This window comes from Tauraco erythrolophus, chromosome 2 (assembly GCF_009769465.1).
Source record: "Tauraco erythrolophus isolate bTauEry1 chromosome 2, bTauEry1.pri, whole genome shotgun sequence".
NCBI classification, from domain to species: Eukaryota; Metazoa; Chordata; class Aves; order Musophagiformes; family Musophagidae; genus Tauraco; species Tauraco erythrolophus.
The window spans coordinates 91,312,507-91,339,871 of record NC_141466.1 but is presented as its reverse complement, the minus strand read 5'-3'; the positions used below and the strand labels follow the sequence as shown (position 1 = coordinate 91,339,871).

Sequence of the window (27,365 nt, the reverse complement as noted above, 5' to 3'; positions counted from 1 at the left end):
CCTTAAATTAACAGTACATTGGTGTATCCAAGTTCTCAGTTTTCTTTCACAACATAGGTGTGCAGACAGTTTGTTTAGATGTTTAAATATTTTCCCATCTGTTCTGTCAAAATTATTGATTGAGCAACAAGCTATTTGTAATGTCCTATCTGAAAATCTGTATTTAATGTATTAAGAGAAGCCATAACTAGGTAAAAAATGTAGTTATTTTTCCAATAAGTTGCCTTGGCTATCTAGCACAAAGTACGAAACTGATATTTTGATATTGTTCTTTTCAAACCCAATGCTGACAGCCCTGTTTTAGAAGAGTGACAGAGACTTGTATGAAGCTTTTCATGCTCAAGGTTGTTGCTAAATTTCTCTGTGTTTGCCAAGTCCAGAAGTTACAGCAACTAACTACCATTTAGAGGTCTGTGGGAAGTACATTTCTTGGTTGTGTGAACTTCTGCTGTGTAACCAAAAATCTTCCAGAGGCTGCTCATCAGGGATGTTTTGTTTCCAGAAAAATGCAGTAAAAACAGAATTAAGGGAGTTTCTACATTCAGTTTGGTTTGTCAGAGGCAGTCACACCTTGTCCAGTATTCTGTGATTAGTAAAGTGTCAGAGAATCCTACTTTCACTGAAGGCAAGAGGAAATACATGATTGACTTAAGATGGTCACAGATTTATGGTCACCTGTTATACTGCTGGCTAACCTCCTGAAAAAACTTATTTTCACTGAGTCTTGTAAAAGCATTGCATGTGTTTGTGTCGACTTCTCGTTGGCTGACTCATTTAATTGCGTGCTTCTGAGTCGACTTCTCGTTGGCTGACTCATTTAATTGCGTGCTTCTGAAGTCTCTGCCCCAAGCCCTTGAAAATAAGAGTTTGCAGATGTGTCTCAAGCTGCTTCAGCCCAGAAAACTTTCGGCTCTAGCTACTGAAGAAATAAAGAGCCTATATAATAAAAGGTATATTCTCACTGGTTTTCACCATAGAAATTAAATGGACATCACATTCTCTGGGCTGTATGAAAGGCGCTTAAAGAAGTGATGTAGCTAAAGCAAAAGACAGCTGGAGATGTATTGACTGAAAAACCTAAAGATAAAAATCTACTACCACTGGTGAAGTAGAGGAGGAAATTTTTTAAATGAATTTTGTTTTCTGGGAAAAACAAAACTTCCAGTGGTGCTAATGATTTTTATTAATAATTTTGAGTCCAAGACACTGGACGTTTCAACAGTGGGGAATAGTATTAGAAGATTGCTTTTTTTTGTCAAAAAATGCACATACAAGAAGTTTTGTTTTGTTTTGTTTTTCTGTTCTCTAGTTACTTGTCAGCAAAATGAATTGTTACATGTGAGAGACAAACACCACTGAATTACTGCGATCTTAACAGCGCTGCAGTTTTTGTGTTGCCTTAGTCATCACAAAGGCAAAGTTCAGGCTGTGAACTGAATTTATTTTGTATGTAGGGCTCGATAATCTTTCCTGTGTGTATGAAACACTGTCCCATCATGTATTTGGTTATTGCTGATAATACTCTCCAGAAACCCCAAAGTGTGCAGAGACAGTGGAATCACTAGAGAATGCTTTGTTTTCCCTTGTTACAGTTGGCTATTCTTGCTATCTCATTAAATTTAAAAAAGAGTTGGGTTGCCTTTTGACCACAGTACAAATGAAAGTTTTATGGTAAATAAATAGCTTTCCGTTAGCTGAAACTATAATATTGTCCAGTGCCTCTAAAACACCCATAAAAGCACTAACGTAGCTGCATGTGCTGGGAAGCAGATGCCTGGCTAATGTTTCTTGCTTGTTAGAAAGTGTGTTTATTACTTAACCTCTTGCGTATTTATCTAAGACTGGAGAAATACAAACTTCAATAGCACCTCTGCAGCTTTTTTAAAAGCTTCTGTGTAAACCTGTGTCCTCATATTGTAGTTATAGGTGTAAGTTTTAGAGGAGCATCAAGTCCTAAAAAAACTGCAACGGTTTCAGTTCAGCAATGAGTTTATGTCTCCTTTGGAACCCTGTTATACTGCTGGAGTGCTTTAGAGAAATACAGGTTGGGAAGAGAATCAGGCCCTTAATCTTCCTATTAAGTGAGCAGGGCTGTTGCAGCTGCCTGTGTGTGCAGGAGTAACTGGCAGAGTCAGTGTAACGTCTGTGGTGTGACTTTGGGCAGAGTTTGACATGCATTTCTTCCTGCAGCATCGCCGCATCCAACACTGCCTGCCATGGTGTTCTCACTGGTGCTGCTACAACTGTTCACGTGCCAATAGAGCAGCTTAGGTCAGAAAACTTGATTCTGGCAAAAAATAACCCAGGGTGAAACTTTTTTCCTTTTTTTCTTAGTACTGACCTACTCTTTGAGGTAGTGTGTTGCATAGTTTTGGCAAGGTAAGGGAAGTTGTAGTGAGAGAACAGAAATGAGTGAGAGTTAGGCTGGCACTGCCTCTGAAAGAACCAGTTGTTGAACTAGAACCCTTAGAACAAATGAAGTAAGATTGCCTCAAGTAATAAAAACGATGATCATTTTTCGAGTACTATTTCCTGTAATCTGTGGTATCATCCAGACTGAACTGCAGCCAACCCGACTCCTGCTTTACTCAGCACTGGGAAGTCACTTGGGTGCAGTGATGTCAGGTGTAAAATAGGGATGAGTGACTGACTACAAATGTTATCCATGCACTGAAGTCGCATCATGCTGGAGCTCTCGTATCCTAAAAACTCACCTAGATCTTGACGAGGTGGCATGGGATTTTGGCACCCCATGTGTGTGAAGTGGATGAAAGAAAGGAAGTCATGTATCTGAATGGTTTGAGTATTTAAACAAATTTTGTGGAAGAAAGCACGTAACTTCATCTTTAGTTCATGAAAACCCACCTGACTGGAGTATGTACTCAGTGTAGCTGCTCTTTCTGTAGCTTATGAGTTCTATGCGATCCTTCTGTCTGATACTCCTAGAAAAAGTGATTACTTTAGAACAGGTACCAGACTGGTTAAGCTTGTGTCCTGTACGATGGTTTTGGTGGGCGTGCTGCCTTTCCTGCTGTGACCTTGAAGAGACTGAGTTGTTGGGACAGTGTATTCGCTTAAAGACAGGTTTGCAGGCCCTCATGGAGTGGGACATGAATTGACTGGAGATGATGGAGGCAGCTTTTAAGGGCAGCGCACAGAGTCCAAGAGATCAGACTTTCCACTGTGTCTTTGCCTGGCCAGGTGCTTAGGCTGGTACCACACACATACAAGAACACCCCACAAATACTGGCGGGACAGCAGTATCAGTCCTCCCAGCCAAAGGAGGCATTTCTAAAAGCAGGTATCCACCTCGTGGTAGGCAAAAGATTGAAGTATTCATAGGTACAAAGCCTGCAGTGATGCGTCGTGTTCATTTTAGCATTGAGTTGAAGCTTTCTTCACCTATGTTCGGTGTAATTAAAAGCAAATCTCTCAAAGCCAAGGATTCTGTAATGCTGGGGCAGTGTGTGTAGACATGTTCTCGTGCCTGCCCTAATTGTATGGATTTGGTCATAGGAGCTGCTCGACCCCAGCACTTCCGTTGATTTGTCACAGTCTACAAATCCTGGAGTTTCTTAGCACCATGAGGAGTAGAAATGACTTAAAGAAAATAATTATGTGTATTTACTGTGAATGCATTATGTGCAATTTTACTGCATTTATGTTAAAATAAGTTGAGATGCATTTTACTTTATTTACACTGTTTTCAGGCTGTTTTCCTTTTGCCTAAATGAAACCCTTTTCATGCTCTTGCTTGTCTGGCTGGCTGTAAACCAGGTATTTAAACAAAAATAAAGAGTTGCCAGTTTTGCCAGCTGGGGATGAGAACCCGGCTGGTGATATGCGGGTTCGGGAGGCAGTTTATCCAGCTTTTATGATTTTTTATGATTTTATGTAAAAAGAGGTTAAAAATCACATTTGGCTCTTCCTTTGTACCACTGTTTTGTTGCTGTTGTGGGAATGCAGCAAAAGGTTGTTCATACTTTTTATTATTATTAGGTAAAGTCCTGCATAAATTAGGTAAAGCCCCAGATACAGTTCACTTTAGCTACTGGCCATGTGATTTGCCTTGTTCAGAGCATGACACGTTTTATCTTCCCGTTGCCTTCTTTTATAAATCACACATGCAAACCATACCTCAACTTACTGGTAAAAAGAATCTACCACTGCCTCGCAATTTTATGTGTTCCACTAGCTTCAAAAGGAGAGAGTGGCTAACCCTACGAATAGGAGAAATAGTAACAGTGCTAATAGATATAGTAGAAAAATATATAATGCTTTTGTTCTGTGGCAGAAGAAACAGTGATTTAAAGACAAGCGTCACAAATTTCATATACAGTTTTTCAGTAAATAGTGTGCAATATGTTCAAACTCATAAAACCTTTAATTAATTTTAAAATGGAAGAGTTATTTTAGTTAGTTTTGTCATATGTACGTATTCAGATACATTGTTGTATTTTACACTTTCCAAAATTTCACCCTCTATTTGGAAATACCAATGATGTAACGAGTCGATGTGTTTTGGCACAGTTGTAAATAGTATGTGTTAATGTGTTAATATTTATGATTTTTTAATCTTATATACACAAGAGGGATTTGTAATACACTTCTTTTCATCATGTTTCTACCAATAATCCTTAAGGACAGTTGAAACCAGGAATATGAATGCATTAATTACTGTGGGATTGTCAAAGTTGCCATACTGGATCAGACTGCATTTTGCTTCAGCTAATAGAGGCAGATAAATGAGCTCGACACCCCTTGCTAGTACTGGCTAGGGGGATAGTGCATGTGTCCTGTGATGTGGCCATGGCCACTTATTGTCCCCAGATGGGTGAGGACTGTGTCTGTCGTTGCTTCAGAGGAAATTATTGGAAGTCATCTTACATTTTCTAGACAATCACAAGGTAATGTGCTCATGGAAGAAGGCTATTTCTGATCTGTTAGAGATTACTTTATTCATTAAAGCCTGAAGGCTTTACTACACATCACCAGATACATTCACTACTGTATATCTAAGTGACTGTTTCTGTGTGTCGACTTACAGTTTGAATCTGGGTGAGCTCTTTGTAGTGGTGGTTGCATGTGTCTGTGTTGCTAAAAGTATTTTGTTTTCTGTGTTGTTTTTTTTTTTTTTAAAATCAGTCATATGTGCCGCCTTTCAGAATCTGCCTTTTAATGGTACAGAAACAATTCTTTATAAAGCATTATTTAATTCTTTATACATATAGTCCAACTGTATTAGTTGCATTTCATTGATCTTTCAAACTGTTTATTATTTAAGTCTAATTTCTTGTTTTAAGGTTTTTGCCTCTTAAATAGATATTTCTGCAGAAAATATTGGCAATTTGTAGTGCCTTCTGTATAACCATTTATTAACTTCTAACTGTTGCTTCTTTTTCAAATGAAAGGGTATAATCTTCTGAAAGTTCACAGAAATCTGAGTTATATATTTATATATTCACTAGCCTTCCATTTCCTTATTGCTTAAGGTTTCATTATGGGTGTATGCTGCTGTTATGTTGTCTCCATTTCTGCAATTTAATGCGAAGGTATATTAGGGTCAAGATACACTGCTTAGATTCCTTATTCCAGTTCTCCGGGGCTGCTGGGAGAAAGGCTGCGGAGTAGTTTTTTTCAGGTATCCAACATTGGAGGCATTATGTTAACAAATTATATAAACGTTACCATATCTCTGTGATCATATAATATTATATAAACATACTATCATAGTAAACATAGTATCATACAAGCATTGTTGTATTTCTTTGCATTAGCCCAGTTCAGCTCTTTGGGCTACTAATGAAACTGTCAGGAGAAGTGCATTGAGGACTTTTAGTATAAACAAAGATCATAAAGCGACTAAGCTTTTCTTAGTAAGGTTAAGGTGTTTCTAAATTTAAAGCTTTATTCTTCCAGGTAGGATAAGCAGAGAGGAGGTAACTGAGCAAGGAGATACTTCACTTCTTCTCCCAGAAGAATGCTAACCGAGGCAGTAATGCCCGTAGATGGTGTCTCTTCCTAAAACTGCGTACACTATGAGTAAGATGGTAGAGGACATAGGAACAGAGAAAATGCAATCATGATCATTTTGAGCCAGCCTATTTCGATTTTATATTTTGCTTTTAGCAGTACGGTCCCCAGTATGCCTGGAATTTCATTAAGCTCAGGTGTGTGGGTCAGTACTGCAGTTGCCTGTATTGAGCCAGGTTCTGGGAGTCCTTGTAGCACACTGTGAAAATGAAGTATTGGAAACACGTTCATATAGAGAGGCATCAAATAGCCTGTAACGATTGTGTCTGGAATAGTGCATGTCTTACAGCTGGTTTTGGTTTCTGTCTTAGGTGTTGGAAGATAATGACTATGGTCGTGCAGTGGACTGGTGGGGATTAGGAGTTGTCATGTATGAAATGATGTGTGGAAGATTACCATTCTACAACCAAGATCATGAGAAACTATTTGAACTGATACTAATGGAGGACATAAAATTTCCTCGAACTCTGTCTGCAGATGCGAAATCATTATTGTCAGGCCTACTGATAAAGGATCCAAATAAGCGGTAAGTGAAATTACTTGGGTAATACAGGTGTAATAAATACTCTAATTATACTGGGGAATCTAAAAATAGGCCATTAGTGTGTGGTCTTCCTGGCTGAAGGACCTGTCAGTCACATGAAAGGACTATATGCAACCATACTGTCTCAGATTTCTACTTTTCAATACGGTCATGATACACAAAGTGAGTTTAACAAGCAGAAGGGGAAAAAGCATGTGGAAGAGAACGCTTTTTTTAATCATTCACAGCAAACATAGGGATCTTTTCATATTTAGATTGTGTATTGGAACTGAGGGAAAGCTCTAAATCATTTTTCAGAGTATGATTTAACCCTGACTTGGCTGTAGTGCCTCATGGAGACTACACCAGTTTTTCTTGGAGGTGATCATGCAAGAAGGCATGTATAACCACAGCTGAATTTTATTAGGGCATGTAAATAGATCACATATTAGACCATGTAAACTGGAAACTTGTTAAAGAATACATCTTCTGAGTGAAATCCTCTGGGATTGTTGCCTAGGAGAGCCATTTTCCAGTGGTTCCTGCACTGGACTAGTAGTGTCTAGTCCCCTCAGATTCTAAAACAAACCTCTGTCTCTGTAAATCAGTGAGATTGGTCTGTAGATTGTTCTTGTGAGTCTCTTGGCCTGTTTTAGGGCTGCAGGTGTTCTTCTGTCTGTCTCTCTTTTCTAGTCCTCCTTGATCCTCAGTTTCCTAAAGAGTTTCTGGTAGCAGGCATTTTTCGCTGGCACTCGGGGCAGGGCTGGTTACTGGAGGATTCCCCCACATGCAGCCCAGCGCAGCAGGCAGCACAGCACAAGTGGCCAGCCTTTCTGCTGCTGCCCCACAGTGCACGTTTAACTGAATTTGCTGTATGCAGTAAAAGCAAACTGTGACCAACCAACCAAATACACGGAGAGCAAAGTAAAAATTTGTTCCTGTAACAACTCCTAATGCATTTTGACCTCCAAACAATCTGACCCATCAAATATATTAAACTTTAGAACTGGAAAGATATTTCCTTGTAATTAATCTTTGCAGACAGTAGTGTTTGTTACAGACTTACATCTACAAGTTTATTCATATTCACGTTGTGGTAGCTAACACTAAATAGGGTGGGAGCACAGAGGTTACTGCAACTCAGCTTTTCTCGGAGCAGCTGCATGAGAAGATATTGAGAGAAGTCAGGAGACTGCAAGCTGACTGGGATGCTTAGCAGAGATGGAGAGAATTTTACAATGAGTGGTTGAGAAACAAAGAGGAATACAGCTTGGAAATGAGAATAACTTTACACTCAGTTACTGCAAGACTAGGATAGTAGTCCAGAGTATTTTTTTAATTGGTAGCAGGGTAATACCAATAAAGATTTTTTTTCTTGGTTGTGGGAATTAATTGCTCCTTGCAATAAATGCTTTAGAGAGGAATTTATATTACTTACAAGGTTTCTTTAAAAATCTGTCGTAATATCTTTAGCAGTTTCTTTTAATGAAACACAGACTGCTGTATGGGCTACTTGTTCAGTTAAGATTAGCTTTTTTTTCTGTTGCAACTTCTTTTAAACCAGTAGAATAGCCAGTGTCAAGAGGAAGTTAGATGAGAGCTGAGTAGTCCCGAAAAGCCACGTGCTGTTGAAAGCGGCAGAGGTTCCCCTCACTGGATGTGTAGCTCTGTCTCCACCAACCTCAGCAGCTCGAGGGAGCTCACTAAACTTGTTGAGTCAAGTTTGACTTGCTAATGCAACAAAAAATGGCCAGTTCTTTCTCATTTCCTCCTTGCGGGGCTAGTTTTCTTCTAGGTTAGTGAGCTGACTCAGCTTACGGTCGTCAGTGGGAATGATCCTCTAGATGGAAGTGAGAGGGGAGAGGTATGGGCAGGGGTGGGACCCTTCTCTTTTGGCAGCAGTGACCACTTCTGTGAGCTCAAATCACCTTGGGCAAGTTCTCCCAAAGTACGTGGAATTCACTTCCCAAGATAATTTGCCAGAGTCTGGCTTTGGCAAGCGATGGGCCACAGCGCATAGTGTGGTTATTTACAATGGCCTTTAAATAACCTTCTCAGCAGGCCTACAATTTATTAATTTATACTAATTGACTCCGATTGAGACTATGTTATGGTAATTGGTTAATTGTTACAGCACCCAGATGCAACAGCAGTGAACACTGTATAAAAATGTGTGAGTCATTACTGTTACAGTGCCTGGCACCTCTTTGGCAAAATTTTATGTCAGCATTATTAGGTTGGTTTTGCTTTTTAATAGTGCCAGAACATTAGTTGGTCTTTCAAGAAAACTAAACTTGTTTTTTAAATGAATGATTTATTAAAAAAGCTCATCATGGACAGTAATGAGCGCTGTAGTTGAAATAATCAAATAGAATAGACCATGGCATGGATACTTCTACTGTCACGTTTTCTCTGGAGGTCACCTGAATTCATATTAAACAGGTGAGAATTATGTATTAAATAGGTGAGAATTTTTCCCAGATAGTCAAAAGCAAATAGTCACTTTTCCAACCATTACAATAAATTAAGCCCTTTAAAAGTAGAACTTGTTTAATATGATGTTTTTTTCACTCTCTTTAGACTTGGTGGAGGCCCAGATGATGCAAAAGAAATCATGCGTCATAGTTTCTTTGCTGGAGTAAACTGGCAAGATGTATATGATAAAAAGGTATGTCTTTATATGACATTGAATAATCTGGCTTCTGCAGGTTTTCAACTGATAGTCTTAGGACTGCTGCTCTCTGAAGTTAGTCTTGTTTTTCTTTGCAACTTCTTGTGTTAATACAAATGAATAATTATTCTGAACTGGGTATACTTACTTAATCTTTGTTTTTTCAGTAGTAATTTTTCAGTGAACTAAAAATAAATTTTCTGGAAGAACCTAAACTCAGCAAAGGTTATTCTTTTATTGTATAAATGTCCAAATATTTTCCTTTCCTTTTTTCTTCTTGGGCCTTCAAGTGAAAAGTAGGTGTATGACTCAAGATACTGTGAGACAATATAATGGAAGTTTATCCTGAATTGTCTTTGTTTTTCTGCTTTTTGTGAAAAGTTGTTTTTATAGAAATAGAAAAATGAAATGATTAGAAGGGACTCGTAGCAAAAAACTACTTTCTGATTGTGTTTAAGTAGAAATCTTTTTCAAACTTTTTTTTGAAGAGATATCCAAGAAAATTAAAATAGCATTAAAACACTGAGCCAACAGCTTGTGGAGAAAGCGAGTACTGGGAATTCAACTGGAATAGTTTTCTGTAAACCCAGTTCTGTTCCTGTAATGATCAACAGTTTGGGGATGATTTTGGAAAATGAATTTATCTTACTCAGTAGTGAAATTCAATTTGACTAAAGTTGTTTTATATACAGAAGCTGATTTTTATCTCAGTACTTGTGTAAGAATTTACTTGTTGCTATAAACCCCTTCTATTTTGATAAAGTCTTTTCTCCCCCAACTGTTTTACATTGCCATTTGAGCTGCGTAATTTTTAAAAGATAGATTTTTCTCCTTTTTTTTCTTTGTTCAAATAAAAGAAAAATGGAAGACATACGAATGAGCAGAATATGTTTATGCTACAATGTCAATGATACAAACTGTTTTTTCAGTTGTTGTTGAACTGGAATTTTAAAAACGTGTGGTTGTTGGTGTGGTACTTCTCTGACAAATACCAAAATTGAAATAAGAGCCTTTAGACGATGCTACAAAATATGGTACTCTGAAGTTACTTGATGCAAGTGTGATTTTTCCCTGATGGTATCATGAGGTTTCAATAAACTTTAAAATAAATAATCAGAGCAAGTATATTAATCAGGTTCTTTATGAGCTTAACCACTGATTGGCTTAAGTAGAAGGTTGGTTGGTTATGTAAGGGTGTTGTAGAGAAGAACTTTGAGGACAAAATCTAAAAATACAAGTTCAGGACCTTTCTGGAGTTTAAAAAGCCCCACCGAAACAGATTGGATTGCAGTGTGCTAGGAGTAGGTGAGAAAGAAAAAGCTCTTACATTACTCTTGCTTTGTTGAAAAAGATTTCTTAATTATTGTACGTTAGAAATAGAGCTCTTTATTGTACACTATGTTCAACATAGTTAAGAAAATACAGATATTCTTAATTTTTAAGCATGTGCTTTGAGTCTTTCCAAATGAACATGGCAAATGGCTTTCAGTCAAGATCTTATTCTGAGCTATTAAAATAAAAGGAGGTATTTTTCAGGTATAAATACGTATATACCGAATTATATAAGTTTATATAGATATTTTAAAATACATGAATATAGGTATTTTGCTTTTGTACTCATGGAGGAGGGTATGGCTTATTGGAGTAGTATAACTGGAGAAATTGTCATTCATTGTTTACTCTGTCCACTGTTGCTTTGAGAAACTAAATTTCCCAGCAAAAGATCAATTGAGTTTTCTCAGTTAAAACAGTTAACTTCAAAGATTGCAGGAATTGCTTTTGTGCAGTATTGGCACACAGTGTATTCTTTATGGAAAAGTAACTCATGAAAATGACTTCTGACAGTATGTTTTTCTGTTAATTAAAAGAAAGGTTTTTTTCCTATTACAAAACCATTTGTCTGGTTGGTTAAAATATCCAGTTGTTTCTTCTGCACACCCAGTCTTATGAGTTCTGAAGTATGCAGAGTAAGACTGTGCTCTGAAATAGAAACTTCAAACATAATAATAAGGTTAATGAACTTTCACTGAGTGTGTTTATCAGAACGCTTATGTGAATATTTTTGAGGTTTTGGTATTCTAAAATAACTCGGGAGGAATATGCATCAAACAAAATTGATTTTCAAATAGATTTATTTTATGCTTGCTTCTGTTGTGGTTTATTATTAGTAGGATGGTCTTCAGCAGTAGGGTCACTTGATGAAATTGATAGTTGATATAATTATTTGCATAGTAAAAATATTTCACAGTATTCTTGCCTGAGGTTTATGCACCATGAAACTGTAATTTTCTGGCTGCGTTTCAGGAGTGTGTTTCTGTTAGCAATGAAGGAGCTGAAGTTCGCAGTCAGAGTAAAGGAGACCAAAAAATCATGCGTGTTCCAAGTAGTTACTGGGGGATAGTTTTGTACATGTGCACACTATGCTTCTGTGCCACTAATTTTTGTCATTTTGACTAGAGATTAAGTACATCTCTATACTTACTAGGTTATCACTTTACTGACGTGATTAGAGACAGAATTATGTGTCTCTAAACTTAAGAGTATTTCATGCAACAAACAGTAGCTCTGTCAGGTCGAATGGATCCAAATGGTCAAATGGAATTATTAGCTCTCTGATACTGCTAACTAATTAAACTAGTTTGGTACTACACAATGATAATAAAATGTTGTATGGCACACTGGAGCAGAGGAGGTCGTTGCTTTTAAATGAAAAATGTAGAGCAGTTAGCATTTGTGATCAGATGTATTTATTTTTGGCAGAAAAAACATGAGGGCATATGAAAGAGAGCAGCCTGTGCCAGGTTCTTCCTGTGATCATCTCGGCCCTGATGAGTTTTTATCTCTGTGCCTGAGTATGAGAAATTGAATAGTTTGGCTAACTCTGAAGACTTCAAAAGCCCATATACTTCTAAATAAAATATTTGTTTTATTTTTAGCTAGAATCAGGAAGATTTTTGAAATTTCTCTGTTACTCATTTAAGTATTGATTTAGTGTATTTTTATTTGAGTTTCAGAAATATTCTCAAGCTGTCAGATGTGCTATCCAGGGTCTTTCACAGAACAAAAACCACATGGGTATTAATTTAAAAGTAGAAATTTGGGTATGTCTTCAGGCTTGCAGCTTGAAGTACTCAGAGAGCCTCATGTCAAAGGAGATCCAGACCTTTTAGCGAAGCCTGGCTTTCCTCCTGTGTGTTATATGGATGAAAAAAGAAGAAAGAAAGCGGATGGGAATTTGGGCAGAAATACACATATATCTCCTGATTTCTAATAATACCTCTGATTGTACCTGAAGCAAATTAAAAAGCGCTAACAAATTTATTTGTTAGTACTGGGAAGGGTTTAGAGGCGAGTGTCAGCGTGGTTAAAGCTGGGATGTCCGACTTTGCTGCAGGCGCCGCGCTTACAAGGGCACCTGTCCGTGTGGAGGCAGCGGCTTTCAGCGTGAAGCCTGACGGCTGCGAGAAGCTGTTGCTCCCCCGGCAGCTGTGACTACCTTTGCTATACTTAGGACACAACAGCAGATGATGAAATCCCATGATTGAAGCCCTGGGTTCAGGCTTGGCAAAATCTGCAATATAACTAATAATCTTAAATGCACGTTTAAGTATTTTCTTGTATCAGATTTTAAGGGAAAGGGCAGGAGAGAATCAGGAAAATACCAACATCTGGTTTTAGGCCGTTGCTATTTGAGCCGTACTATTTTTGTACAATTATCTGCAGTGCTACAAAACCAGTAGAAATGACCCTTGTTACTTGCTTTTGTGCTGTTGCCATGCAAAGTAGTAAAAGGATCAGAAAACTGCAAACCAGTCTGATCTCTTAATTGTGTTTCCAATGATACTTTAAGCTATGTGGGCAGACCTGGTGGTTGAGTACCCTTCCCCCAGCTGCTTCAGTTTACAGGGAGGAAAATACACATAAGGGTGTCAGATTCTGAAGCCTGTTGCTAAAGTCCTGGAGGTTGTGGTTTCTTTCTGTCTGTTGTATCAGCACTGTATCACTTGGAAAACAGTTTGCCCATGGCCAAGCCCCTCTACTGACGTCTGCCTTCCTGAGGATTTGTGTTGTGTGTCCTTCCACTACTGAAATCCCAGTTCTTCCTCCTCCCCCTGCTTTGGACAACCGCAGGCAGTGTTCTAGCAGGGTCCGTGGGTATTTCTAGCTCCTGGCTGTGCTGCACTGCCAGCTGGGCAGCGGGCTGCCTATGTTGGGGCCGGCCATGGGGATGAACCAGTCCCTTCATGGATGCTCACTGGCTGGCTTGAAGCTCAACTCAAATTACCCTTTGAGTCTTTCCCTCGTTGGAAACTCTGGTTTGGGGAGGATGGACGTGGATGTGTCTCTTCTATTCAGTAACCTAGATTCAAAGATTTTGTGGGAAATGGCTATGTGCCTCATCTTTTCTCCAGCATGATACGTTTGCCCAGCCATTGGGAATTTGTTAGGGAAGGACGTACAGACTGACAGAGTGCGTAATCTCATCAGCTCTGGTTTCCTTTGGTACCTGAGCTAATACCAGAAGAAGGACAAAAAATTATTGCTAGGAAAGGAAAATCAGTATTTTAAAGGACTTACATATTTTTAAGTAAAATATTTTTGTTGAGGATCTAATGTTGAAAGACTCAACTAAAGTTTTGTGTTATTAGTGTCTCTGCATGATTTTTAGGCTCACCAAGCATTTGCTTTGAAGGGAGCTTAGAAGAGGAACAAATGAGGGAACACAGATTAACAAACGTGCATTAGAAAAACATCAGATTTTAAGACAAGCTTTGCTAGTGTCCTTTTAAAATGTTTTATTGGGTTATAAGTTAATGAATTTCAGTTTATGTGAAAATGGACTGTTTATTTGGAATGTCATTAAGTTAGCTAGTTTGTTAATACAAATACTTTTTTTTTTTTGAGTTTGGAAGTCTGTTTGTGAATTTTGACATGTTTTCAACACTTCCAACTTAGCACGTTTGTGATGAAATACAAAGATGTATTTCAGTGATGTGACCCCATTTTCTTCTCACAGTATGGTTTATATTTTCCACCATTCTGATTTGGCTAATCTGTCTCTTCTGTTTCATTCATGAAAATAATGACTTTGCAGTTTTGGTTCTCCAGGAAAGTTTAAGGTAGATGAAAGTTTGATTTCTGGACATCAGATCATGAACACTTAATTACCAATAATGTACCTGCCCCTCTCCTTCCCCCAAGAGGTGTGTGGCAAGTTTCTGAGGTTTTGAACTGTGGAAAAGCAGTGATATTTCTCACACACTGCTCTTGATAGATGCCAAGTGGAAGTGACATTCACTAGAGATAATAAAGACACTTAAGAATTTGATACTGCTTCTGCTGCCGTTTCTAACACCAAGCCTTGGAAATGGCCAGGGCAGATTCAGCTTGACAGATGGCTGTGAAGTTGGATTTTTGTCTTGAACATGAACTCTTGTAGTCAGTGAACTCACACTGAGTTTAGGCTTCTTATTTCTTTGTTTGTGTGTGTCTAGTGCATGAACACAGAAAATCTGTGTTTCTGGTCCTTAGAGTAAGTTGCTGGGTGCTGAAGGTGCAGTCTCCTGTCTGGTTCGAGTGTGTTCTGCCTGAATTTGCACAGGTTGCTAGAGCAGGAAAATCATCCTGTGCTAAAGCGTGGCAGCTGGGACGGAGCAGCACCATTCGCACGCAGACTGACAAAGCTCATCATACGCCTCTTGGGGGCAGGTTACTGGGTGTGCCTTGTGGTGCTCGCTTTACTCTTGGGCTTTCTGACTTCTCGGGTCAGAAGTGGGGAAAAGCTGTGGCAATGGCAGCTGGATACCATTTCCTTGTGGCACCAAGGTGTGGAGAGGCATCTTCATGGTGTGATCATCAGAGCACTAGTTAATGTTGGGTGCTTTGTTCTTTGTCATGAGCCTCAGCTTCAGTCTCCCTTGGGCTGTATGGAGAAGCTTCTGAGTTCTTATTCAGGCTCTGTGTCAGTCTGAGTGGGTATCTCTGCAGCAGTTGCACCTTATTTGTCTTTCTAACAGTTTTTTTACAGCTGAAATTTGTGGAGATTTTGCTTTCTGTTTTAAAATAAAATCTGACAATTTATGAACAAAGGTGGCACCCTTCCAGAAAGATGATTGCCAAGTTTCTGAAGCATGGTCTGGTGTGTTGGTGACCTGGCTTACGAAATCTATCTCAAATGGCTCTGTCTCCAGTCTCCTGAATGGGATGTTGAAGTACCGTGTCCCTCTGCATACGCTTGCACACATCACTTATGTGTGTGCACCATGCTCCGTGCTTCTGCTTTGACTGAAAGGTTGTTAGGAAAGCATTTCTTACTGCATTTCTCTCATTTTCTTGTGGAAGTGATGCCTGAGCTCCGTAGGCTGGTTCCTCGTTTCTTGACAAGAATTCTGCAGTAACTAGTACGTTATTTCAGAGGTTCTCCCATGAGAACTAGGAGTGTGTCTTGCAAGTATCCCAACAATTGTACGAAGGTCAGAGAAAGTATTAACTTTGAGGGGGGAGATGTGCCTTTGGTGGCAGATCAGAAGTCTGTAGTGGGATGTCCACAAGACTTTAGCTGCAGTTGGTTTGCTGTCAGTGGGGTAGAGCAGGTTGAAAGGAGTGATTCCCAGTTCTGGCTGTCCTCACAGCTGTGCTGGTGGAAATGATGCTGTGAGGGAGGAAGGCAAAGTGTATGGAAAGATTTAAGAAACCTTCCTGCTGCTCTCTGCTGAGTTGTATCTGGGTGTCTTAATCTTGGCTGCCGTTTCCTCTTTCCCACAGGCTGTAGGGGATAGTTGGTGTGTGTGAGGGTGCAGCTTGTGTAAATATGAGCATAAGCTGTAGTGGGGAGCCACAGGGATGCACGGTTTGTTTTTGCAGTCACTGAAGTTTCCGACTGCTTTCTGTGTCCAGGGTATGGAAGGTACTGCTGTAAGATGGATGAATCTCAAAACACCAGTGATATAAATTTTCATCGGGTTCCTCTCTTCTGGTTACAGCCTGGAGTTTCATATGTTTTCCTTGTTTCACCTCCCCAGACAGCTAAACTTCTAGCATAACTGCAATTTTCATGAGCTGACTTACTGGATGTTATTGATAAACAGTTTTCTCTTAAACCTGGCTACTGAGCATCAGATTGGAGTACCCACTTCCTCCCATCACCCATGGCTGATGAATTTTATTTTAATGGTGCTTTTCATACCTGATTGAAAACTTCATTTTAGGAAGAGAAGCACAGAACTAAATGACTCTTAAGGAATAAATAACTACATAATAATTTCAAAGTATTTTCATAACTGTTACAATTTCTACTGTTTAAGTGCCCCATTTATGCACTTACCGCATTTTAATCTGTTATGCCTCATCCTAAACTGTAAAGTATTAGGAAGTAATATTAATAATTTTCTGGATAGATATCTAATGTGAAGAGCATCTTGTTGAAAGCTTTCTTTCTTTCTTTGACTGGTTGTGCAGCACTACATACTTACACAGTCTAGTCCTCATAGGGCAGGCTAGCTTTTTTGGATATGGATGGCTCTATTTGGGGATTGTGTTCTCTCCTTTGGTTAGCACTGAGATCCAGAGCTGCTTCTAACATTGACCAGTTCGTGCAGATCTCTCCAAGATGTACAAAAAAAAGGGTCTTGTACATCAAACATAGTAAAATAATGAAGACTCTTACTTTTGTAAAAAAATATAATCGAAAAGTAGAGTTTATGCAGTGTACATCATGTACTGTAAATTGTGCCTAGTGCATTGAACTTGCTGAGAGGAGGGGGTTTAACAGCAGTTCCGCTTCCTTTGCTGTGGGGTAAATTAACAAATTAATTGTTTGGTGTTAGTGTTCTGGAGATGAGGAGAGAAATAACATGAAACTAGTGAAAACCACACGCAAGTTCTGATAATATCGGTGAGCCATAATGTAACCCCTTATATAGAAAGGGAAATTGATACTCTGTCTTCAGGGTGTGTATTTTAAATTGCGTATGAGGAGATAACACTAAAGGGCTCCAAGATACAAACCAAAACGTTGTCGCCCCCCTGCTTCCTTTTGCAGTGTCATATATACTGAACTGCTGTGTCCTTTTGGTACTCCATACTGCATATACCTTCCAGTTAAAATCTTTGGCCTGTGGGCTGTTGTTCTGGAGGAGAAGGTGGATGGCAAGGCTGATTCAAAAGAGGGACAAGGAAGTCCTGCCTGGGAGCTGTGAGCAAATACTAGTGATTTGCTGTTGGGAAATAACCACACTGTACTGTGAAAGCAGTAGGCAGGATTAGACCCAGCAACTCACTTAAGCATGAACTGGCCTTTTTTCAAATATAAAATTTGTTTTCACGTTCACATAATTTCTTGTAAATGTTAGTTCAGATGTAGACCTTTTAACTCTGGAAGGAAAAAGAAAAAGCATCATGCTTACCGTGCTCTCTGCGTAGTCCTTTTTGCCTTAGCTGTTTACACCACCCAGTTGTGGTGAAGTACCTACAGTTGCCCTTGCCTGATATCTATGCAGGTAATTAGAATGGCCTGAATTGTTTCTAGGTAATTATCTTTGTGCAGCTCAATTTATCTGCAAGTCATGTGAGAGTGATACTTGGAATTTAGCCGTGTAGTGCTGTTAGCTAGATTCTGAACTAGTATTTTTGGGATTGACTCTAATGGCTTCTATCTCTTACTAGAAGTTAGAGACTTAGCTGCCTCTCCACAGACATCTGGGGTGCAGGGAAAAAGAACGTATTTTGTTTTCCTGTTAGTAATTTGGATGGCTTCAGGTGGAGTAATTTCATTTTGTTTCTTGGTCCCTTTCAGCTTGTACCTCCTTTTAAACCTCAAGTGACATCTGAGACAGACACCAGGTATTTTGATGAAGAATTTACAGCTCAGACTATTACAATAACACCGCCTGAAAAATGTAAGTCAGAAACTATGCATAAGCATAACTTTAAAATAATCAGTTTATAATAAAGCACTGTGTAAGGTTTTTTCTGTTTGAATAGAAAAGCCATTCTCACTGTTACTAGTAAAAATCGGCATATGGAAGTGTGTACGAGTTAACTCTCAATGACAGTTCTTTTAAAGAAGGAGTAATTACAAAGCTTAGAATATTAGATCACTTTGGGTTGTGGTGGCTTTTTTTTTTTCTTTTTTTCTTTTTAAATAAGGGAAAACAGCTTCAAATGTTTGCTGGTTGGCAGTTAAGGTCTCAGATCAGCAAAGTACTTGGAATATGGACCCTGCTTTAAGCATTGAGGACACTGCTAGTGGCTTCAGTGGGTTGTCTAGGTTTAGTGAGTTAGGCATGTTTTAAAATACTTTGAAGACCAAAAGAAAAAAAGAAAAAGACCTGCCAGAGACAAGTGGATATCTCTTGTGTAGATATCAACTACTTGAAAATGAGATTTCCTATCAAGTCCTGTGCTTCAGCAGAGCTCTTTAAGAAGTTATTAATATAGATGTAACCACTACATTGGGCCTTGCACAGGCTTTGTTGGAGTGAATGTAATTTTCCTCAGTTTGTGTTTTTGTCATCTTCTGCTACACACATGAGAATGATGATCTGACCAGCCAAGCTAGAGCTTAACAGAGTTACTTACCAAGCCAGAGCAGTTAAAATCTTACTGCTGAGTTTGTGAGCAAATTTCCTTTCTAAGTGAGATTTTTTTTTTTTTTTTAATTGGGGGATGGGGAAGGAGGGATAACAAAGGTAAACAATAAAGGCTATAATTAAGGTTGATTACCTGTTCATAAAGCTAGTTAGTTTTTGGTGTTTTAGGATTCCCAGGTTTACCTTCAGTTTTCTGTTGGTATACAGATCTGGAGTATTTTCTGCGTTTGGCATTTGTAGTGTTTGAACACAGTCATTTAAGTGATTTTAAGTCTGCCTACTGTGAAAAAAATAACCCTTTCATCTCCCATCTACCTTTAGAAGCATTTGTAATTCATATTTGTAATTTGAACAAATTTTGCTAAAAATTTGGATTAACTTGGAGTCTATGGATCCAATATCATCAAGTCATGATCTCTTGAAACTCCACGTATGCCATGCAAATGGCTATTTATCCACTGAAGGCTGAAGCAAAACAAAATATATGGATGCTACCAAGGTTTCAGCTTCAAATTTATTGAACTCAGAGCAGGTGGTCAGTACCAGTGCAGGAAACCAGCCTGCCTACCTAAGTACTTATCTTGGCCTCTGCTAATGGTGTGGCTGCTGCAGCGTGAAACTTATCACAGGCTGCAGCGCCCCCCCAGTCGTAAGAATAATGACACGGGGGGGCGATGACCAGCAGCGGTGCAGAGATCAGCCGCCGCGTTGCTGCGGGGAGAAGCCCTCCCAGAGAGCTGGCAGGGCCGCCTCACCCGAGGCTGCGGTAGGTAACATTGCCAGCAGCTCAAAGGTGAATTGTCTCTTGTGCCAGGCAGATCTGGAAAGCTGCTGCCATTTTTACTGAACTGCAGTGGCTCAAGGACTACATGGGGGTTTTCCTTTTTCTGGATATTGCAACAGAAAATGCTTTTTAATAATTTTTCGTTTAAAATCTACAAGTAATTGTATTATCTGCAATATAGTATCACCTCTGCCTGATGTGATATGCAAAAGCGGGTTAAAATGTGTTTTAGGGATGGAGAGTTGGTAACTGTATCAGAAAGTTATTGCTGAACTAAAAGATCTTTTATAGTTACAGAAATACTTTTTGTAACATTTAGGCCAGTTATTTAGATATCAAAGTTCTACAACTCACCTAAGTGAATACTGAAACTATACCTTGTATCTACAGTAATCAAAGTGATAGCAAACCCAACAAGCTCTGTACATTAACTGAATTTAAATTGACAGTGCAAAAGGGAGATTGTATTTGAAGTTACAGGAACTGAGAGGCACAGCTGAAGTCGAACAGCCTAATCATAGCAATTGTTCAAACCTGTGTTAACTCTAGTTTTTCTATGTAGAATATATGAAGCTACAAAAGATACATAATGCTGAAGGGTTACAAAGGTTGCATATAAATGCATTGTTTGAATAGCAGTTTCAATAGGGGTCTTTAAGGATAAATACTGATGAAAAAATCCATGCGAGAATGCAGATCCAAATTCTCAGAGTTAATCAACATCTGGTGCCTGGTTTCCATTGGCACTGAAGGACTTATGTAAATAAAAATATTTATGAATTTGGCTTAGTCCGTGTTTCCTCTGATCGCAGTAAATACTGTAAAAATAAATAGTTTACTAAAAAATAAATGTAAGAATCGAAACCCCCTTCAAAATGAAGGAATATTTAAATATATCTACAGTAAGATGATAATTTCCTGAACTCAGCTAAAGAAACAATGAAAACTGGCTGCTTCAATCAGCAATCTTCTTCTGTGCTGCCAGAAGCTAGATGTGCTGGCGTGTTTTCATTAGCCTAGAAAGGGTGAATATCAGGTGAATAATAAAATTTTGTTGCAAATATAATGACATTTTGAACTTCTCCCTTCATACAGATGACGAGGATGGTATGGACTGCATGGACAATGAGAGGCGTCCGCATTTCCCCCAGTTTTCCTACTCTGCAAGTGGACGAGAATAACTTTTTTGTTCTGCTGCTTCACTGTCATCTTAGGTTTATCACTGAAAATGATTCCTGAACATCACCACCAGTACTAGATACTATTTAAGATAGCAGGGGCACTTTCAGAGACCATTCCAAATTGAGCAAGTTTCTTTCCCAAACCTACCTAAAATCCATTTCGGTTTTGCATGAAATACGAGGTTTTTCTCTACTTCGCTCTCCTGCTGTTGCTGCTGCCCCCAGTCTCAGTATAATAGCAACGTCAAGAAGTTACTAACAGTTTCTTTGAAGGTAGATGACTTGACTTCAGCATTGTACACTTTGTGCACAAGGAGTCATCTATTTTTCCTCACAGTGGAGGCTAAACAAAAGATGTGTTGGTCCAGCTTATCTTCTTCTAGAAGATGACTCAAAATTGTAATTAGTCTAAAAAGACTAGTCTAAAACATTCTCTTGCTTCTGTTTGTGCTGTTTAGAACAAGGAAACGTAGGGGTGGTGATGTACATATGCAAGGTTTTTGTTAGGCATATCATTACTTGAAGCAGGTCTCTGTCATTAACATCTGGCTGGAATTTGGGAAATGTTTGAGAGAAGGACTTAAACTGTTGATATATATAAATATATATATATATTATTTTTTAATTACTGTTGGATACTACAGAAGAAGCAGAAGGGCTGGGCTCACCCAGCCTGCCACTTAGAACTTCCAGGTTCATGTGCAATCATGGAGAATCGAACATTATACATGCAAGAAACGAAGGCATAAAAGCAGCAGTTGAAGTTGTTTAAGGGGTCTTATAATTTGCACCAGATAACATCTTTCTCATGCTTTTCTTTTTCTTTCATGATATACATCACCTCTGATGGCTGAAGAATGTAGACAGGCATAATGGTATTGCTTTTCACCAAAATGTGTGCACCAAGGTAAACAGGTGTTTGCCTTACTCGTTTTTATTTTGAGTTTGTGAATTAGCTTTTTCTCCAGGTGTTTAACTCTGAATATTCTTCTTTTTTTTTTTGGTTATACTGCAGTAGTATTTATTTTTAGAGATAAGGTTTGTATGTGTCATGTTTGCAAATGCTGCTACATCTTAGATAGAACAGGCTTATAGCAGTTAATTTTGTAATATATGGAAGGACTGTACAAGCTGAAGGGAATAATGCACTTTTCTCCCATGTGGAAATTTTAACAAGGCTCTGAAATTGTACATACTGCTTAGAATCAGATTTTTGTTAATGAAATACTGATACTGTCTTTTAATCGTTTGGCAGTGGAGGTGAGGAATTCCAGCTTCCTGTGCCAAAGGGTTAAAACTAAACAGACAAAAAAAAGCTACATCTTGTGCTCCATTCAGGATAAACGTAATGTAAGAGCCTGACAGCACAACAGAAAATTTTTGTTCTGTATGAAGGAGTTGAGTTTGAATAACGAGACCACAGCGATAACAAAAAAAGCACTTTAATAATTAAAATAGTAAATTTCTGGGATCAGCCGTTCTCCAGGAAGGTTTGCCCTCAACCAAAAGAGTCCTGAACCCCAGCATGTTACGTGTAACCGTGGTACCTGATTGACTGAATTCAAAACATTACAAGAAACGCTCCACCGATAGGAAAAGGTCTTTCCATTTTCAAAGATCTGTATCTAACAGAACGTGTGCACAAACTTTAGCTTTGATCTTCAGCAATGATAATCTTAATAATAAACCCTTTGGTGCTAGGAGTCGGGACGTTACGCGGTGCAGCGATAGCGTGCACGTGCCCCTGCTAACGCCATCAGGAACCCCTGACTCCATGGGATTATCATTTGAAGTATCTCTGCGTTCAGATCTTGTTAGTTCCCACGAAGACTGTGATATCGCGGAGTATTACTGGTTGCGTTGCGTGAATGAATAGATGAGTCTGAAAGGAGAGGTGTTCCTACGCAGATGCCTCCGCCTCTTGACGTGGAAAGTTGCGTGCCCGAGCATGGAGCCCACTGCTGGCAGTGCATGTGCTGGGACGGTCAAGGGGTAGGTGGGCATTTCAGCAAGGCAGCTAAAGACGCAGGCTGGTTTAGACAATTTTTTTCACGTTTCGTGTTTTATCTTTAGTAGCGGATGGATGGATAATCAGTCAGAAATATGTCATGATGTATATTCTAACTACATAGGATCTCATTCTGTCACCTCGTAACACTAAACACATGTAGACATTATCCCTCTAAGGAGTGAGAGGGGCACAGCAAACGCGTTGCAGGTCTGCTCTGCGCCGGTGGTGTAGAGGTGTCTGCACTGACACAGCGAGTGACTGAAATAACCGAGCACGTAATGGACGGGCATTCATTAGTTCTCTGCAACGGCCTTGTACTTACAGACTCAGACTATGGTGATTGAAAAATCTGTGTGTTACGCCTGTGTTTCTCCCCCTGTGTTTTCAGCCTGTAATAGCAGGAAGTTTCTGGACACAGGGCACCTGTAGCTATTGACCAGCTGGCGCCGTGCCCCTGGCTGGCCCTTCCTCGCGTGCAGAAGAAACCCTGTGGTTAGCTTGCCGTCGTGTAGCTAGTTAGAACGCGGTTTGCAGTAACTATCTGTCGGTGAACTATTTGAAAACCTTTTAAGACTTCACTTTGCGTTGTATTGCCTGCCTTCCAAAATGTCGTTGATTGAGTTTGTCCTACAGAGAGAGTCAGCGGCCGCTTCATGCTGCCCGGGGTTGGAGGATGCTCTCTCTCACCAGCGTTAGACATGGATGAAAAAGACAAACGGGCGAGTGGTGCCGAGAGAAACTTTTGAAGCCGCTCTCTTGCTGCTTGCAGTTGTGGTTGGATTTGGACAGGAGGTGGTGGCTGGTTACCTTGGCGAGCCTTTCGAGCATAGTACGTTTCAGACTTTGACTCCAGCTTGTACTGATTTCCATGACATACAGTATGCCCTCTTGTACTGCAGCCATCTCGGAGGAAATAGGTCATTTCTGTTTGGATTTTGGCAGTTTTGCACACAGCTTCGCTTTCCACACTAATCCATCTTCCAGTACATTCCTCTTGCTTAAAGAACATTTATTCCAGTATGGTTTTACGTTTTTTTTTCCATCTTTACTTGCGGCTTCTTCAAGCTGACTGTTCTTGCAGGGGCCATGTGCTTCTCCTAGAGTACAAAAGTAAGGTCTTTCCTTACTAACTGCAGGGTCTATATATTACACCTCAATGTACACACTTTGCTGCTACTGTTTGTACTGTCTACAGTAGAATTTCCTTATCTTGCTCCTGGTAGTGCATTACAGGCAAGCATGAAATGTAAAGTATTTATTTAAATAAAAACCTCTAAATTGGTAATTGAATTACCTCCCTGTAGCTTTAGAGTTTGTGACATTTCTTGACCTTGCTAGTTCTTTCATTAGATCCATGCAAGATCTAGTCATATGGTTAAGGATATTAAGCAGACACGACTATGAACCCAAGAAACCGTATTACTGTTGGTCATACTTAAACTGTTTATTTCCTTAAGTATATGACCCACAAGGATGTGAAATAACTACAAGAAACTGTTTTTGTACACTGTACATCCTTAGTATTTTTACACGTATATGATAGGGATGCACATTATTTTCCTTCGTACAGACAGCTTAAATAAAGCACTATGTCAATCTGCTACTTCTGTGTTTTTTAATGCTAATTTGTTCTGGAGGTTTGTAAATATATATATATATATGTTCAAGCTTGCCACAAAGGACGTATTTTTTTATATCTGCACATTAGTATTAAATATCTTAGAGGATAAAATTCCTAATCTGTTCTGTGTCAGAGAAAGAAAAACTGAAATGAGAAGGCTATATTGCAGATTACAAGAGATTTCTCAAGTTTTGGGTTAAATATTTACTTCATATTTTAAAGTAATTTTATATAGGTTAGTTGTTTCAATCCTGAAATGCACAAAGAATTTACTTAATTTCTTCTTACAAGAAAATGTACATCGTTATTTTTTTATCACTGTATATATAATGATCTGTGCATGTTCAGTTACAAGTTTTATTTGCTGTGAAGTCCTAGTGATAACTGTAACTCGCTGTGACGTATTTCAAATACTGGGTGATCAGTTTCAGCTTGTAAATTATTAAGTTACAGTATTGTCAAAAAAAAAAAAAAAGTTTTTATGACTAAGCAAGATGTATCTGTGCTTTGGAGCAAGGCTAGTTCCATTCAGGTGGTTCATGTTAACTCTGCGAGGTGTATGTTACTTGCAAATTTGGGTTACGCTTTTGAAGTAATGATTACGCAGGGCTCCGTTCCCGTCAGAACACCCACCATTTAAGTGATTTGTCGGCTCATGAAATTCAGAGCCTCGCATCCCAGAGCTAAGTAACGTGCCAGAATAAGGAGAGGAAAAAAATGGGAAGGTGGGATTCACAGGGCACCTCAGAGTGGGACTCTTTGAAGCCCGGCGAGCTGGTCCAGGCCTATTTGAACCAGCTGGTCAGGAGGGCTGAGTGTCCCAAAAGCAGGTGGTCACCTGGGTTTTAGCTCAGTTCTCAGATATGAACGCTTCCCTGGAATAGAGGTGCTTCATCCAGGTCTCAGGTTTTTTCCCTTTTTTTTTTTTTTTTTTTTCCTCCTTCTTTGTTTTTTCTCCACCACCTTGTAGTAGGAAAGAGCATGAGCCAGGCAGCCTTTAGTTCAGTGATATTAGGAATTCGGTGACCAGAGCTCAACTGCGTCAGCAGCAGGACTGTCTGGTCAAGGCTGCATCCCGTGTCACGGGATCACGCTCTGGCTGCAGGCGTGGGATTTCCTGGGTTCCATCACCTGGTCTGACACTTGTAAACTTTGTAAAACTAAGCATTTTGCAAGTAGAAGGTGGGGGGGTGGGAGGGGAATGTGAGACAGGTAGACCTGGTGCTGTCTGTGCTTAATGACTAATTAATTGCTACAAAGTAGAGTAGCTGGTTCGGAGACATTGATTCCTTGGAGACTCCCAGTAACGTACGGAATTGAGCCTCTGCCTGGGATGAGCATGAAAACCTCCTTCCAGTTGCATGTACTTCCAGCCCAGGATGCTTTGCTGAAATCAAACACATACGCGTGCACGGTGGTGGCTAGCAGGGGTGCCCTGTACGAAGCCACCAGAAACCACCTGGTAGGTGAGGCAGGTCCAGAAAGGTTGAGGGTCCAGCTGTGCCTCAGGACGGGGCACAGCAGCTCCAGGACCTCAGTGAAGCCTCAGTGTTGAGACTAGGTGCCTGAGTTCCTCTGTGCATGCAGCCTATAGGCACTTTCTCCTATTTAAGCAGAGATTTATGCTGTGAAATAATAAAAAATAAGTTAAAAAAAAGTCTGCATATTCCTACATTTATAAATGTATATTCTTACCCGTGTAACTATCTATAAAGTAGTGACACTCAGCCCGATTACTGTGGAAAACCCAGAGTTCGACTCAGGAGGACTTTTCTTCCTCAGGCTTTCTTGTCCCTAAAGACTTGAGGCCATTTTAAGTGCACTCATTGTCATATTGGTGAAGCAGTTCAGGGAGGCAGGCAGATGTGTTTGGCAGTTTAATACGGTGGGAAATTGAAATATGGAGGAAAAACCACTTTGATGTTAGGGCTGTACCACTAGTAATTCTTCAAATACAAGGGAAGGAAAGATTTGTATCCCACAGCAAAGGGTAACTTACTGTATAGATTGTTACTCCAGTTTTCGTTACATTTAATGTGCTCATGCTGGCTGAGGTAGCTTTATTAGGGGGAAACTGTCTTTGCACTTTTTTTCTGTCTTTACTAGTTTAATTCTACAACTACACTGATGATAATAGGTATAGAAACTTTTTTCTTATGCTTAATTTATCCTACACCAGTTAGCAAAAGAGTCAGCTAAATTCTTTCTGAAACAGTCTGGTATTTGGAAAGTAACTTTTGAAAACTCAAGTGCACAGTTAGCCAAAAAAAAGCCCTCCAAGTGTATCCTCCAAATTTGAAGCCAAGTTCAGCTGGTGCCGATCCCTGAGACTGCTAAATATTTCCTGATGGAAAGGTGGCATCACCACTTCAGTGTTGAGAGCTGGGCACCTCACTTACAGGCTAATCTGTACTAACTAAGGGTTCCCTTCTCTTAAAGGCTTTCTCCAGTGAATGTTTTGAAGGGAAACCTGCCCCATGGAAATTCTTCCACATCATATGGAATATTTCTCAATCATTCTTATGCTTTTCTGATGGATAAATAGTTGTTGGGACTTTCACTTTTGTATAAAAAAGCGACAAATACCTTGTAAAAATAAAGTTCTCGGGTAGATTCTGGTAATGAGTTTATAAACAGGAGCGCCGTGTGCTTGTGCAGGGCTTACAAACAGCTTCCTCCTCCCCAGGCACACGCTTGCCCTTGAATTCAGGAGGACAGAACGAGGAAAATTTAAGAATCCAATTAAGTTTATTGGTATTTCAGTCTGTAAATAAGACATCTATGTTCAATTATAAAAATAGATTAAAAAAATTATAAAAAATGGTACATTAATTAAGAATTAAATCACCACTACGTAATAGCTGTTAAAACTAGCTTGCAAGCCTAGTCTTTTCAGAAGCGTCCCAGCTGTCTTCCTAGTAAGTTTGGTAGGCTGGTAACGCTTCAAAATA

At 39.4% G+C, this 27,365-nt stretch overlaps 1 protein-coding gene across 2 annotated transcripts in view; it reads left to right on the top strand.

The window, feature by feature from the left end:
• The window catches only part of AKT3 (AKT serine/threonine kinase 3), a 123,108-nt gene extending 102,326 nt beyond the window's left edge, over positions 1–20,782 (top strand). For both annotated transcript variants that reach the window (XM_086627885.1, XM_009987638.1), the window contains exons 10-13: positions 6,345–6,559; positions 9,137–9,224; positions 18,022–18,124; positions 20,697–20,782. In XM_086627885.1, the coding sequence (XP_086484011.1) occupies positions 6,345–6,559; positions 9,137–9,224; positions 18,022–18,124; positions 20,697–20,782 (492 nt within the window). The remainder of the gene's footprint in view (positions 1–6,344; positions 6,560–9,136; positions 9,225–18,021; positions 18,125–20,696) is intronic.
• The last annotated feature ends 6,583 nt before the right edge of the window (positions 20,783–27,365 follow it).